The 15,950-nt window shown below is 47.9% G+C and overlaps 1 protein-coding gene across 1 annotated transcript in view; it reads right to left on the reverse strand.

Moving 5' to 3' along the window:
* The window catches only part of LOC309822776 (NACHT, LRR and PYD domains-containing protein 1b allele 3-like), a 37,803-nt gene extending 25,361 nt beyond the window's left edge, over positions 1-12,442 (reverse strand). Inside the window, exons 1-2 of the mRNA XM_082654798.1 lie at positions 12,310-12,442; positions 2,073-2,104 (exon numbers count right to left, since the gene is read on the reverse strand). Coding sequence (XP_082510924.1) covers positions 2,073-2,104; positions 12,310-12,341 — 64 coding nt within the window. The 5' untranslated portion in view covers positions 12,342-12,442. The remainder of the gene's footprint in view (positions 1-2,072; positions 2,105-12,309) is intronic.
* Between the last annotated feature and the right edge of the window lie 3,508 nt (positions 12,443-15,950).

The raw sequence follows: 15,950 nt of genomic DNA on the forward strand, positions 1-15,950 counted from the left end.
GGCCATGTTGTTCCCCAAGATGTTGGTGGACACTGGGGGGTACTGACGCTCAGGATGCATTAGACTCCAGAGAGCCTGACACAGAGGCCACTGCAGAGATCCAGATATGAAGTGATGAGAGCCTAAGCCAGCGTGGATGCATGGGAATGGAGGTATTATAGTATAGGAGAAGGAGGGGTAACTGCTGCAGAAGTTACCAACAATGCTAAACAGAGCAAGAGCATTTCTGTGTAGGGAAGGATTGCCCCTCAGCTACCATGTCCCTAGTCTGTATTTACGCCACGCTCAATTAGCCTGCTCATGGAACAGACAACTCTTCCATTTCGTTTGTCTGGAACATTCACCCACGCCAGGCTGGTGAACAACAGGGGCTTAACTACCAGTTGACTAATTCCCCTGGGTGTGGGCAGAGACTACTGTCCCTTCAATTTAATGAGCATTGACTTAGTGTCCACCGTGTGATGGGCACTCTGCAGCATTAGGAGAAAATCCATGTCCCAGCAAACAGCCTGTGCGAGGGCAAGCAGTAGCCACGCACAGACAAATGAAGAAATCGGGACAGTACAAAACGAAGGAAGGCCCGTATTCTGCTGGTCCAAAAGAGAAACTGAGACCACGCACTGCAGGTGTGGAATTCAGCACAAGTCCTTGAATTTGGTAGCGCTGAAACAAGCCTGGAAGGTTAAGTGTGCAGGAAGGGAGAGGCATCTCAAGCAGACAGAAACAGGCAAAAGCAAAGAGAGGGACGGGTGAGGTTGAGGTCAGCACCAGGAAGCAGAAAAGCTGGCCAGATCCAACCCTACACTTGACAGGTTCACGACAGCCCCATACACGACACATTGCAGCCAAATGTTGCAGAAACTGTTATTAGATTTTAATCAGAAAACTTTTATCAGGCAGGTTATTATTCTGTACTGGAAAAATGAAACACAGGATATGGAACTTGCAAAAGTAAGACAGTGGCCCAGGGATGAGCTGAGGAGTTTCTAAGCCACTCTGCAGGCAAGTGACACAGGTCAACAACTAAAGTGGCCTCGGAACCACCCTCCAGAAGGACTCGGAGCCATGCAGCACACGATAAAGAGAAGGAGCCAAAGCAAGAAACACATCCCCACACACTGGTTACAGCCTTTAATAACAAGCAGCACAGGCCCAAGAGAGGACTCGACCCTCAGCAACCCCCAAACCTAGACCAAAACCTTCCTTTAATAAAGGAGCATTGGGCTTCCCTGGTGGCGCAGTGGTTAAGAATCCGCCTGCCAACGCAGGGGACACGGGTTCGAGACCTGATCTGGGAAGATCCCACATGCCACGGAGCAACTAAGCCCATGCGCCACAACTACTGAGCCTGCGCTCTAGAGCCTGCGAGCCACAACTACTGAAGCGCACACGCCTAGAGCCTGAGCTCCGCAACAAGAGAAGCCACTGCAATGAGAAGCCTGTGCACCGCAACGAAGAGTAGCCCCCGCTCGCGCAACTAGACAAAGCCGCACGCAGCAAAGAAGACCCAACGCAGCCAGAAATAAATAATAATTTTTTTAATAAATAAATAAGTGTTTATTTGACCCACTTTCAGGCATAGAATTGTGTGTCGTCATTTTCATTAAGTATCTAAAATTGACGACAACACTCAAGTATTAAAGAAAATATCTAGTCATTGTGTATGGAACATTTATGGAATTCAATTGACAATACTTCTCTAATCTTACTTTATTGAATTTAAAATAAGGTTAAAAAGAACATTAGAGCCAGAGTTTTAAAGGAGAGAGATGTAAGAGCACTTATTTTCTATTCTTAAGTTATAAAAACTACAAAGGCCCAAGTTCTTTACACTTCTTTTTTCTTTTGGAATATCTGTTGAAAAACAATCTTAAAGAAAATTCTGAAAAATTGTCATTATCGCATCATCCTAACCTGTTGATTATTTTAACACATTTCTGTAAGTTGGTGAATGCATGAATGTAAACTGCAGCCAACAGATAAAATTAATAAAAAAATCATTTTCTAAAAACGCAAATTTCCACAGTATAGGTTAAGTTTTCGATAACTCAACATTGACATGAGTTCCATACCTTTTTCTTCTGAAGAGGCACTGTGATCATCACTAGAACAAGAAAAGAAAACCAATTTTATAAACGGATACTAATTTTATACAAAATAATTATGAGTCTTCAAAATGATCATACTATGTTTCTGCAGAAATGTTGCAGATGAAAGAACTCTCTCCCTCCTCAAGGCTCTTCCTGCCCCTCTCACTCCCCACCTACCATTACGGCCTGACTCCAAACCACAGGATATAGACGGGGCTTATGGAGCGTGCCCTTGAAGCCCAGCTTGTCCGCTCACACCCCGGCACCCCGGCACAGGGTCCCTGCACGACATCCCCGTGCCCGCCACGCCCCTTGCTCTGGCGTTCCCAGCGATCCATCCTCCTTGCCCCGCCCAGCCCGCGCTGGCCCCCAGCCCCTCCTTCTGGTTCCCAGAGCTGCTCCCTGACTTGCCCTCCCTTGCCCAGGTCTTCTTACCTGCTTCTCTGGCCTCCTCCCTCAGTCACAGCACGCCTGAGAATTAAGGGCTCGGACAGCTCCCATTCAATTAACCGGTCCATCCCCCGCCTGACCTGATGTTCCGTCCTCACCACCGCCTGGACTCCCTCTGCCCTGCTCGTGCCGGTCTCACGCGAGAACTCACGGTCTCCGCTTCCCACTCCCCACCCTCTCACGGAATCAAAGCCACCTTCCTTCTCTCTCCCACGTTACCGAAACCACCCAAGCTAGAGCCACCGAGGACTCCTGTCCGACAGACCCAGTGGGCCCTCTCCGTCCCTAGTGACTGCTCTCTCTTTAGATGAAGCACGTGACAGGCTCCCCCCTCCCCCCTCCCGTGCCTCAGTGGCCTCTCCCCTCTCCATGTGCTCCATCTCCTGGCTCCAGGCCCCAGCCTCCTGGGGATTAGATCGCCGTGTCCCAGGATCACATCAGTGCACCCTCCTCACACTGCCTCCTGCTCACCTTCACGCCAAGGTTTCAGATCCTAAATCTTTGCCCCCTTCCAGGCCCCTTCCCAGAGTCCCAGGTGCCTAGGGCCCAAGGGTCAATTCAGCACTTTCAATGGACTACAGTCAGCATTTAACTAATCACTGTCTTCCCCTCTCCAGGAAAACCCGCTCCTCCTGACCTCACCAGGTCACCTAACTGGAACCTCCGGGTCATCACTAGCTCTTTTTCTCGGCAAGCAGCACAATCCGTGTCCTCCTAACCTCCTCCGCCTCCTCCAACACATCTCTCAAATCTGTCCCCTCCTCAATGCAAACTGTTCCATTCAAGCTCTCTCCCCACCCAGCTGGTTGATTATATTCTCTCACAATTACTGGCTCATTCTCTTGGTTCGTCCCTTGCCGGGAGCCGTATAGGAAGTACCTTTGAGTCTCAGCACGGACGAGACCCATAGTGCCAAGCAAAGCTGGTACTGTCAGGTACAAATATGGAGAAGCAAAGCTCTCCTCTGTGTGGTTCCCCTTATCTCCCCCCTGCTTTTGCTTAAGGTGATTTTTATGGGATTGCTATTAGTGTTGGGAAATATTTCCAGCTCCGATGGAGGGTTTAGGGAAAGACCCCAACTTAGGGTAAAACCAAAAAAGATTGTGATTACTCCGGCTCCCTTAATGGCTACACCTGAAATCCCCACTCCCAGGCCAGGGCGTTGGGTTCAGGGAAATACAATAGGAGCATTTGTGTGGCAAAAGCTTACTTTAGAAGACAAATTGAATGGGTTTTGGCCCTCCTGGGGAGTTAGAGATATGTTAGGAAACACTTGGGTATGGTGGCGGGGAGGTTTTATGCTACAGTGGGTAAATAGCAAATTAGATAGAGTAGGTAAGTTTTGATTATAAAGGAAGAAGAAAACAGCCTGTAAATATTTATAGTTGCTAAAAGAATAATGTGTTTGAGTTTGTGCTTTGAATAACTGGCTGATTGAATAGAACATACAGGTACAAGAACAATGAAGAAACCGCAGACTGCATTCCTGACCTGGACTGTGACCGGGGTGTGCCTGGCCACGGAGGATGAAAGAGACTATAGGCGATAAGAAGATTATTTAACCTGTTTAACCTGCTGATGTAATCTGTTGATGTAAATTACTTTTGTTTTATGGCTTGTGTAAGAGATTTTTTGGCATGGGAATGAGGTTGTTAAGATTGAAAATGAGATTATTTTATAGTATAAATACTTTGGAATCGTGAAAAATAAATTTGTCAGATCCTTGCATCCTCTGAGGTGTCTTGTGTTCTGTCCACGCCGACTCCGTCTTCCCCTTTGGGTGAAACCTGTCCAGCTGGGGCTGGTCCCCGGCAGTCCCTCGTGTGACCGTCAGCATGACCTAATCATGTCTTTGCCTAGACTCTTCTGTGGCTTCTCACCACTTCCTGGCCAAAGCCTGAGCTACTGGCATGGCACACAAGGACCCCCACCCTACTGCCTCATCTCCCACCCTGCGTGCTCCCTCAGAGGGAAAGCTCTTCAGTGTCTCAAGCATACCCTGCATAACACACACACACACACGCACACCACTCTCTCTGCACCCTCCCCCTAAAAGGGTCACCGCCTGTGGCCTTGCAGGTCAGGTACCCCAACTATGTGTGCTCCATGGACATGTACTACAATGCTGGGGTATCCCCTCGGGTTGTGTGTGCATGTACGTGACAGCCCTGCCCTCCCCCTTGATGCCCAAACTGTTCCTCATCCCTTAAGGACAGCATTTCTCACGGTGTACACTGAGGACATTAGAACTCTAAAGGGTGCCTTCTAAAAACCATTTTTTCGGGGCCCACCGAATCAGAATCTTTGATGAATAAATGAAAAAGCAGGCAGAAAACAACAATGATACTATTTGCACTTATGGGGATGTAAAATCTTTCTGCATTTTCTCACTGAATCATCCCAATAAGCCTATGAAGGCCATTTTACAAATGCAGGGACTGAGGCTCAGAGAGCTTCATTAACTTCCTTGAGGTCACACAGCTAACAAACAGAAAAGAAGCACTTGACCCTAGGTAGGCCATTATGACTTCAAAGCCCCATAGGTGCCTGGTACCATGTCTCCCTTCACTCCCCACCACTTTACCCCAAACCCCAATCCTGGCAGTGAAAGTAGACCGAGGAAGAAAACAGCAAAAGCAGCAGACCAACTGCTTGCCCTTTCCTTTCTCTTCTTCAGTCAAGTTAGTCAGGAGCCTCCAGATTTTGAAAACCTCCTTGAATCAAGATTTTTTCTGGTGAACATTCCCAAGTATTTGGTATTTTCTAGGAAAAACATGTATTTTCATTTTCAGACCTAAGTCCTCTTATTTTTTAATCCTAAACTCCAGCTCAAAAGGTCAGAGAGTGGTGGTAAACCTGAAATTAGGAAATGCTTCAAGACACTAAGAAAGGCTAAAATATGGTTCCCGATGAAATGCATAGAAGAAAAAGCTAACCACTGCATCTTTTTTCTCTAGACTCATACCTCTTATAATGCAGTCATTGTGCCTTTTAATTTAAAAATAATTATGAGAACTTGTATTGAATAAGAATAAGAACTAGCCGTTCTTATTGTACAAAATATGTCTGCTTAAAACCCACTCTGTGTCCCCAATGACAAATTGCGTTTTTCTCTTAATTGTCCCTTTCATATTCCCCTTTCTACAGCTGTTTATCTTTATTTCCAGATGTGTGTACATGTGTCTAGATACCAGAACTTCCACTAAAAACCAGAAAACCTTTATGGAAAACCTTTATTTCCTCCATGTAGTGAGGCTGCAGGGTAGAGGGCCAGCTCTCTGTACTAAAACACCCGACAGTTATGGGGGAGGAGACTTAGCCCCGAGGTGGAGGAGCCCGCCCACAGGGCAGCTCCAGGAGTCACAGCCGGGTGGAGGGAGCAACCCCAGGGGACCCACAGGGGCCCAGCCACTTTACAAAGCAGCGGAATTTGCTACCCTAAAATATGTCTCTTTGGTATATTAATTATTTTAAGTTGGTTATTCTCTAGGAAACAGCAGGCAAAGGGAAAAAACATTGAAAACCAAGCAGGAGTTACCCTCTGTAAGAAACATTTACATTTGTAAGGGAAATCGCTGTCTGCCTGGGTGTCCAAATCTGCATCTTATCAGTGGAGAAGGCAGTGAGTTAAATGTGCATCACAAACCTTACCTGTGTTTACCGTGCTCTTCCTGGTGACCTCCCAGAACTCACTCTTCTCACCCTTAACGTCCTCTTTCGTCTTTAGCTGAGGACGGTATTTAAGGTGAGGGCTTTGGCCTTTTTCAAGTTTTCCTCGGTATCTCCCGTGTGTCCCTGTTATTATATTTTTGTGTGACTTTCTCCTGTTAATCTGTGTCATGTCACAGTTTAAATCCTTACACCAGAAGAACCCTTCTCCCTAACACACTACATGGATGCTAGCTAGTTCCCCACATCCTCTTCCTTTCTGCTTTTTCCATGTGGTTTTTTAAAAGGAAAACCACGGCAACCACAGAGAGAGAGCACCCATTCCAAATGTTCCCAGTATAATTTAGGGGCTGAAGATCAGCAGGGAAGGGACTTGCACATTTACTTAATATCACTTAAAATTCCTTACATTTTGATCGGGACTCCACCATGATGACTAGGTATAATTTCAATGCCGCCCCATGCCTATCAGCTCCCAGGCCCCGTCTAATACAGGCCCCTTTCCCTCAGCGGGAGGAGAAAAACCCTGCATCTCAGCACAGTAAAATCCAACCTGAGGGAGCCTTTCTCCCACCTCCACTCCCAGCCTGACAGGTGGATAGTAGATGCCAGAAGGATTTCACTCAAATCTGGCTCGATAAGTAATAATTCTCCAGTTAAAGATCTTTAGCAATTCTTAGAGTGAAAATAAAAATGTAATCTAATACCGAATTATTTTCTTTAACTAATATTTTAAAAATATTTACTGTGTGCTTGAACCCAAGCCTAGGACCCCAAGCCCGTCGATGGGCTCACTGCAACAACCTTTTTAGTGCTTGGTACTGAACTAGTGTCATCTCCGTTTCACAGATGAGGAAATAAGGCTCAGAGACCTTAGTTAGTAGGTATAATTAAACCCATAATGAGCCCCAAATCCTCCTCTTAACTTTTCACCAGAATTAAACCAACTAGTGTTTTACTTCTTTTAGCCCCTATCAACCTTCTGGGAAATAGGCCAGAAGAAGTTAAATGGGTTAAGGAAAGTGGAAGAGAGTTTATGTTAGTCACAAACTAGAGTTAATCTGCATAATCATGAAATAGCTATACTTTCCAGAGAATAATCTCAGTGAAAGTAATATTCTCTACAATACAGATCTCTTTTCATCAACTGAAATTAACTCACAGGTGCTGTGCTAAGCGAAGGGGATATAAAAGTAACACGTGACACGTGAACCTTGTCCCCAAGGGGCACACTAATGGAAGAGAAGACAGATCAGGAAATAAATAAATGTATATGATGTGGGGAGAGCAAAATAAAAGCAAATATAAGCTATAGTCTTAGCCCAGAGCAGGCTATGATGAACTGGGAAGGACAGAGCTCTTATGCTAAGAACACGGGCGTGTAACTAAGGCCACTTAAACCATGATGTTAAGGCCAGCCTGCATTTTCAAAGAATGCTACGCCTCAGGTAGGATCTTCTCACTGTTAGACTCAGAAAAAAACTGAAGCGGAAAGGTGCCTACAAGATCTTCCAGCTTGATGCATTATTTTACAGAGGTGGAGGTAGACTCCAGGAGAGGTGAAGTTAATGAACACCCAAGATCACCCAGTAAATTATAAGCAGAGACAATCTCACAACTTGTCTCATGCCTCTTGGTTTGCCCATCAATTCATCCATTTAACAAACATGGATGGATTATGTGCCAGGCATAAGTGAACAAAGCAACTGGGTCTGTGCCTTCAAGAACACATCAGCCTGATGGGGAAGACTGTCTTCTTGTATCTGAGACAGGAAGTGCTTCAAGAGCACTTGTCTAAGATTGAAAAACTGGAGAGGGCTTCCTGGGGAAGTGACATTTAAACAGCCACAAAGGACAAGCAAGAATGGACAAGAGAATGTTGCACAGCTTCTGTCTGAGCCAGGAAGGAATGAATCAAGGTCCGGGAACAGGAGGAAAGCAAGTGTGTTCAGGGGGAGAGAGGTAGGAGACGAGGAAAGACAGGGAGGTGGAGAAACTCTAACTGTAACCAAACTGATGGCGCCCCAGATGCTGAGTGGCGACCATTCAGTCCACTGAGCGGTCTTCGTATTTCCCCCTGGGGAAGATTTGAAGCTTGAGAGCAAAGGAGGAAGTCGTCAATGCAGGGTCCCAATGCAGGGTCTGCTGTCATCAGCATCTTTCATGGAGAATGTCTGATCCTGTGAGACCCCCTGACATTCTACAGGCTCAGACACTGCCTGTGTTGAGTCCAAGAGGCCCAAGCATTTCCCCAAAGAAAATCTCAGTCCCCCAGACCACAAAAGCCAGACCACCCTGAAAAGAAGTTGTAGTACCAGATGACAAAAACCCCTCAAGAGGCTAGGTAACTTTAAAACATACTCCAAGGAAACTGCCTTCACTCAGAATCAAGCTCTGGAAGCCAACGACACAGCCTCTTCCACACTGGCCAGGACAGAGGGGCTTCCTGAGTACCAAGCCCTCTGGGACCAGGCCCTGGGGGAGGGTCAGGGTGGAGCCGCCAGCTGTCAGTGCCCCCAGGGGACACTTCCCAAGCCAGGCTGGTTTCCCATTATCACCCAATTTCTTTTATTCTAAGCATCCCAAAGACCACCAACTGCAATCAGCTCGCCCGCCCATGATGGAAACCATCCCATAGCTTTTTTCTTGTGTTCAGGGTTCTGAATGAGAGCACAGGCTTCAATGCTTCAGAAAACACTTAGTACCAGCAAAGATAAAAATTCCACAGGCCTGGCTCTCCAGGCTGGCTCCTTCATCTACCCTCTCCCTTCCTTTTTTCAGTCACACCAGTAGGCAAAAATAATAGTGAAATGGGTAGGTCTTTGGGCATCCAAGGGGTAAAGGACAAAACCTGGAAACTACCGCGTTCATCAAGAGGAGAATGGATGAATAAAATATGATATCATCATATAATGGAAAACTGTAAGCCATGAGAATGAAAAACTGCTTACACACACCCGAGAGAATTAATCTCACAAACATAATGTCGCAAAAGCAGCCAGACACAAAAGGGTATATACTGTATGATTCTATTTTTATAAGGTTTACGAACTAGCAAAACCAATCTCTGGTCCCTCTGGGGAGGAGGGACAGGAAAGAGGAAAACAAGGGGGGCTTTTAGGGTGTTATATTCTATTTCTTGACCTGGGTGGTGGTTACACAGATGTGTTCACTTTGTGGTAATTCACCAAGCTGTGCACTTAAGATGCTGTGTTTTCTGTGTGACTGTATATACATACGCACAAAGGAAGGGTTTTCAGCATCTTGGGAAAGGAAAAGTATTATATAGGACTTGAGCTTTACTGGCCACGTTCGTGAATGGAGAATGACCCTAGGTGGAAGGAAGAGGTGACCGCATTGGGGATATAGCTCAAACGGCTGCTGTGGGGTGGCAGGAATTAGGAGGAACAGTTTTGGGGTTTACTCCTTTCTTTCTCCTTGCAACTAACTGCCAATGAAATCTCTGCATAATGTACTCCAAAGGGAAGTGGGGCCAAGAGGGAAAAGGGCTGGAACTAAGCTGGCTTAAGGGAGACGGGAGGCAGCTGGAACACTTCAGGCAGTGAGGGGACAAGGAGGGATGGAGGAAGAGGAAGAAGAAGGAAGAGAAAGAAATCCTAAGTGCCCAGGGTGGGCAAGAAGGACAGCTCACCTGACTGGGGATGGATGGGGTGGGGTGACTCCCATGACTCAGCCCCGTAGAAGGGATCCCTTCTCTACTCCCCTCCCTGAGCCCAGGTCTGATGTACACCTAGATGAATGGTTTTATTGCACTGCTTTGCTGTGCTTTGTTTATAAGCCGTTTATAACCTCTGGGAACTGAAGGAACAAGGAGTGTGTATGAGTGTCTGTTTGTGTGTGCGCGTGTGCAGCCAAGGATTCCACATCCCCAGCATCTAACACACTTTGGCATATAGTTCGCACCATTAAAAAAAAAAAATGTTCATTGGACAAATAAATGGCAGAAAGAATGTGGTAATTAGATATAAAACAGAGACTTCCTTAATATTGAAAAATCAGTAATAACAGCTTAAATGGCCAAAAATGTGGGAATGGCTAAGCATCAGAGGGGCATACTGTGCAGCTACTACAAATTACAACTAACTGTAGCAAACATCGGTAGGGTGCTTTACAGTTTACTGAGAATTGCACCTCCCCCTTGTTTGACACACAATTATATGGACTTTGTTACCACACTGAAGTGTTTAAACGACACATTAGCAACAATCTCCCTGAAGAGGCCAGAAAGATCACAGGTGGTGGACTAACAAGTTTTCAGGGAAAGTGGTGGGGAGGGCCCACATTTCAGAGTAATACTAGGAAGGCTGGTAGAGGTTTCCTTAGCTCTGTGTAAGTAACTGTGCTAATTTCACACACTGTATTTCAATTCACTTCCTCTTTTTTTTTGAGGAACAAAACTTTACTTTTAGCCATAATTTGATTCAAAGTTCTCTTTAACAATCATTTACGAGTCTTGCTGTTAACTGACCACCTCTAAAGAAGTGTTTTTGATATTCCAAGCGGACACAGTTTATGTCCTAGTGTAGTTTTATTCATGCTAACTTCAAGAAATTCAACAGCAAAACCCATCCACAACAGACTTTTCTAAGACTGTCTTCCTGATTGCAACAGTGTTTTAAAGAATAGATGAGGAAAACACACACACACACACACAAAACAAAACCAAAAAATCCCTCCCTCCTTCCTGAGAGAAGCTGGGCCTAATGTTCCATGAATGATCCATGAAAAACTGAAGTCGTGAACACTTTAAACCTCCACATTCTCTTCTTCCTCTAGCTGATCCTGTAGAAACTCTTTTTGTGTCAGGGACTGTCCCATAAGTAAATTCTCTGCAGAGTCTCAATCTTTGCCGAGCGTTTCTGCACTGTTTTGGCTTGGACTTCCTGCAAGTATTTACTGCAATGAGAGGATTACCTAAAGGATATATTTCACAAACAAGCCATCACGTGTCTTCTGCTGCAACACTACATCCAAACACTACAACTAAAAGACTGCTTTTGCAGATGACAGTGAGTCCTGGAGAACTCGACCACAACATCCCAAACCAGCTCTTAATAGACATTTCCACGTAAAAAGCGGCGGCTTTTAAAGGGCTGTGGGACGCTGATAACACACAGAGGCATTGGCTGCCTTTACAGTAATAGCAGAAATCCTTCAAGCAATGTTGATCTCGCGCCTACTGTGCTCAAGACATTGTTAGGGCCCCATGGGGGCGTTGAGGGGATGATGGGCACGGGGGTGTCCCACGCATGGGCAAAAAGGGATTAATAATCCTGCTCTCAACTCAACTTGAAAGCCGGGTGGCCAAAGCACCGATGGTGTTCAGTAAAACCTCCCCAGTCCTCCTCCAGGTGCAGAGGGCGCAGGAACTCCAGAGAGCTGAAGCTCAAGGGCTGGGGACACACGAGGACAGCAGAACCGGGCCTCGGGGGCGGGGAGTCGCCACGGAGGCGGGAAGGGAGCCGGTCCACACACGCTGAGAGCAAAGGGGATGCCGCAGGGAGACTTGCCCTTCTCCTCACTCGCCCGCCGCCAGGTGTATGTGAACAAATCGGGCCCACCTGCCGCTGCCGCTGCCGCCGCCGCGGCCCCCGCCTGGGGACGGGTATCGGGCGTGGGGAAGCCGCGGCGACAGGGGGCAGCAGTGCTGCCCGTAGCCCCGCCTCCGGGCCGGGAGCCCTGGGCCTCCGAGCTGCGCGCCACCGCCTTCCGCGCGAGCACCTGCGCGCGACCCCGCCGCCGCCCGCCCGACCCAGGTGCGACCGCCCGGGCCCCCCGCCGGGGGGTAGGGGGTCGGAATCCGGGAAGCACGGCGCGTCGCCTCCCCCATGCTCCGTGCCCGCGCGGGGCAGGCGCCGCCGCCGAAGCGCGCTTTGTTTGTGCGGCCCGAGCGGGGATGCCGGGGCGGGAGTGGAGCCCTCGCCCCACCCGGGAAAGGGCAAAAGCAGAGCCTGCGGTGAAGGGTGCTAAAGACCGCAAAGCCCCTTCTCCACGCGGCGATGTTGGGTCCAGCCGCACCCCACCCCCGCTCTCCCCTTCTCCTTCCGAACCCCCCCCCCAGCCCCGCGGCTGCGCTCACCTGCTCTCCGCGACCCCCGCGCCTCGGCTCATCGTCGCTCGGCGACTGGGGGGCGGGGGGGACGACACGCGCGCCCGGGGCTCGACGCTCGAGTGACGCCGGGGCGCCTGCAGGAGGGGTTCGCGTGCCGACCGCTGCCCTGCGCACCCGGAGGCGGCTGACGCTGCCGGGGGAGTGAAGAGGGCGAGCGAGAGCCACAGGGGGAGGGGACTGGGCGGGAGGGGGCGCCGGGCGCGCTGCTGCAGCCGCAGCCGGAGGCCGCCCGGGCTCCCTAACGGAAACGCACGCTCGCCGGCGGCCCTGCGCGTGCACGCCGGCGTGCACAGTCTCACACGTGTGCACATTCTCACACGTGCGCACACCGGCCGCTCGGTAGCTGCTTACCGCCATGCCCGAACTAGGTTTGGTGACACTAAGCCGAGGCTTCTGTGAAAGAGAAGGGGCAGCGCCATTCTGGAGGGGACGGAGAGCTCATGTCATTCTGATTGGGATTGGATACTCCTGTGTCTGGGGGGTTTTCACGAGACAGCCCGCCCCCTACAAGGAATTCCCAGATTCTCTTCTTAGGATCTGTAAGCCCCCTAAAATTATCTTTCAGATTTTGTACCTAAATACAAGTGTCTGGGATGAGGGACCACAGCTTCCTAAGATAAAACAGCTGTGTGACCCCAACCCCACCCCAGACTGTAAGGATGGATGGACTAAACCAATGGCTCCCAAACTTTGCTGCACATTGAATCACCCAGGGAGTTTTTCAAATCGCGACGCTCTGAGTAGTATCCCAGATCAATTACGTTAGTGCAGTGGGATCCGGTCATCCGTATTTTTCAAAGATCCAGGTGATTGCAATATTCAGGAAAGTGTGGGAACCACTGCTTAGACTGTCGGTGATCCTCACTGTACACTGTTTTCTTTTACCCCGTTTTTCAGCGTGATTGTTTGCTTGTCTGTCTTTTCCATGAGGTGGTGGGTGTCACACAGCATCTAGCCCAGGTCTGACTCCCTGTAAGTGCTCAGAATGCCTTTACTGCAGGAAGGAAGCAAGGCGGGGTCAGGGATAGGCCCTCTACCTTGTAGACCCCTCTTTGATCTTTCTGAAATTCTCCACAGGCTGACATACCCTTGACCTCATGGAAATGGCTTCATTGTAAGGCCTGAAGCTGGGAAAGAAAATGGGTCATTGCAGCTTGAAGGGCTATCTGTCTTTTAGATTCTTCCAAATGTCTCCACCTCAGAACACCCCTTACCTGCCTCACTGTGACTCAAAGGTCCAGCGCTGGCAGTGTGGGTGTGTGCAATAAAGTCATAACCCCGATGGATGGAACACCTGTGAGTCCAGCACTATGATAAGATATTTTATACTCTGGGGAAAAGCTGGCCTGGTGCTATCACTGGGCCTTGGTGTTCTTCTCTTAAACATAAACATGGACGATTTCTCAGAACATCAACCTGAGACAAGGCCCCTCTGTGACCACGACGGATGAAGACAAGAACAAGACTCCTTAATCATGTCTAAACACAGACAAAATATGAACATTGTCCAAGCCACAGTGGACACACAGCTATCCTGGCCAGTTAGAGTGACTGCTGCTTCTTTGCCAGTTAACAACCTTAGCCTCTCTCTGGTCTGCCCTTCTATGGATAAGATTTATAAGGATACACACTCACAGAATGACCCCTGCTTTCCTAAGCCCTCCCCCAATCAGCTAACCAAAACCCAAATCCTTTAATAATATTTCCTAATACCCTCTCACTGACACACCTCCAGGATGGTGTGCATTTCCCTCACTGCAATGAGTAATAAATTCAACTATGTAAACTATAGGTATATTCCTAGGGGTATTTGGCAAGGGAGCATTAAAAATAACTTAGTCGACACAAGAGCAGCACAAGGTAAATATTACACCCTCTTCACGTATAAGCTAACCAGGATTTGTACAGATCCTATGACTCAAACTCACACAAGGCTGCCTGGCGGTCAATGGAGAGCCAGGGTTCATGTTCACCTGGCTTTGTGGGGAGCCAGGCTTGTGTGTTTCTTCCTCACAGGAACTGTGGCTTCCACATGAGCCTGAATTCCAGTCTTTTGCAGTTCAGTCTTTTTCTAGCTATGAGAACTTGAGGAAGTCATTTAACTTTCTTGACTTCAGCTTCCTTGCAAAAGAAAAAAAATAAAAGTGGGTCTAGGAACTGGTATTTTTTTATCAAGATAGACAACATTTTATTAGTCACAGGTGAACAATATGATTCGATACGTGTATATATGTGAAATGATCACCATAATAAGTCTAGTTAACATCCATCACCACACATAACTATAAACGTTTTTTTTCTTTTTTTTTTCTTTTTTTAAGGTACGTGGGCCTCTCACTGTTATGGCCTCTCCCGTTGCGGAGCACAGGCTCCGGGCGCGCAGGCTCAGCGGCCATGGCTCACGAGACCAGCCGCTCCACGGCATGTGGGATCTTCCCGGACCGGGGCACCCGTGTCCCCTGCATCGGCAGGCGGACTCTCAACCACTGCACCACCAGGGAAGCCCTAAAAGTTTTTTTTCTTGTGCCAAGAACTTTTAAGATATAATGTCTTAGCAACTTTCAAATATACAGTACAGTATTATTAACTCTAAGGATATATATACCATTGGTATATTTTTCGTAAGTTCCCCAGGTAGCCTGACACAGCACCTGTTGGCAGACCCTGGTTTGGGAAGTTACCTTGCAGCGGCCAGATCTGAGTTACCCTTTTCCAAATGCCATTGTCTCACTTGACTCTTGCCTCACTCTTCTCTCCTTCCGGAAATTCTCCTTTGGCTTCCAGGGGGCCCCTGTGATATGACAAGCAAATGAACTAAAGCCTGAAAAACCATGGAGTGGACTTGGAATAGCATCCTGCAGCCTCACCTGAGTCCTGGGATGACTGCAGCCCTCGTGGACAGCTTGCCTGCAATCTCATCACAGACCTTGAACCACAACCGCTCAGCTAAGCTACTTACATATCCCTGACCCACACAAACTATGAAATAATAAATTTTTGCTGTTTTAAGCTGTTATATTTGGGGGTAATTTGTTATGCAGCCAAATAATAACTCATACAAAAGGAAATAAGATCCTAGAGTTAGTGCGGTGGAATCACATCATTTGCACTTTTAGGTAAATTCAACCATACTCTGCAAAAGAGGGAGAGAGAACAAGTTACAGTGTTAATGATTCTGCCTGCTACTCCAGTGAAATAAGGGGATGTGGTGAAAGAGGTAGATCTGGTTTCATCAGTCAGTCTCTGACCCAGTCCTGGGCATCTCTCATGGAGAAGAAAGTCTTAATGCACATTTTTAAATATCCATGTTTTGTACAAAGTGGGAAGAATAAGTTAATTCACTGACTTGGGATCTATATATAACATAGTCAAAATGACCCTTGAAATCCCTTAACTCATCAGGACCTGAGCCCAGGACATCCCCAAACCAAGAATAGTACTGACTTTAGACCAGTGTAAGAGGGAGCCCAACCCTGGGACCCTAGCTTCAGAAGACGCTTCCATGGCCCTCCTCCAATCACACCTCCCACGGGCTAAGGAGTCCCCAAGGGATGTGCCCTTCCAGAGCCTGTGCTCTGCCTCCCACTTCTAGACCAATCTCAGGGGAT

Source organism: Grampus griseus (assembly GCF_964374135.1).
Source record: "Grampus griseus genome assembly, chromosome: 5".
NCBI classification, from domain to species: Eukaryota; Metazoa; Chordata; class Mammalia; order Artiodactyla; family Delphinidae; genus Grampus; species Grampus griseus.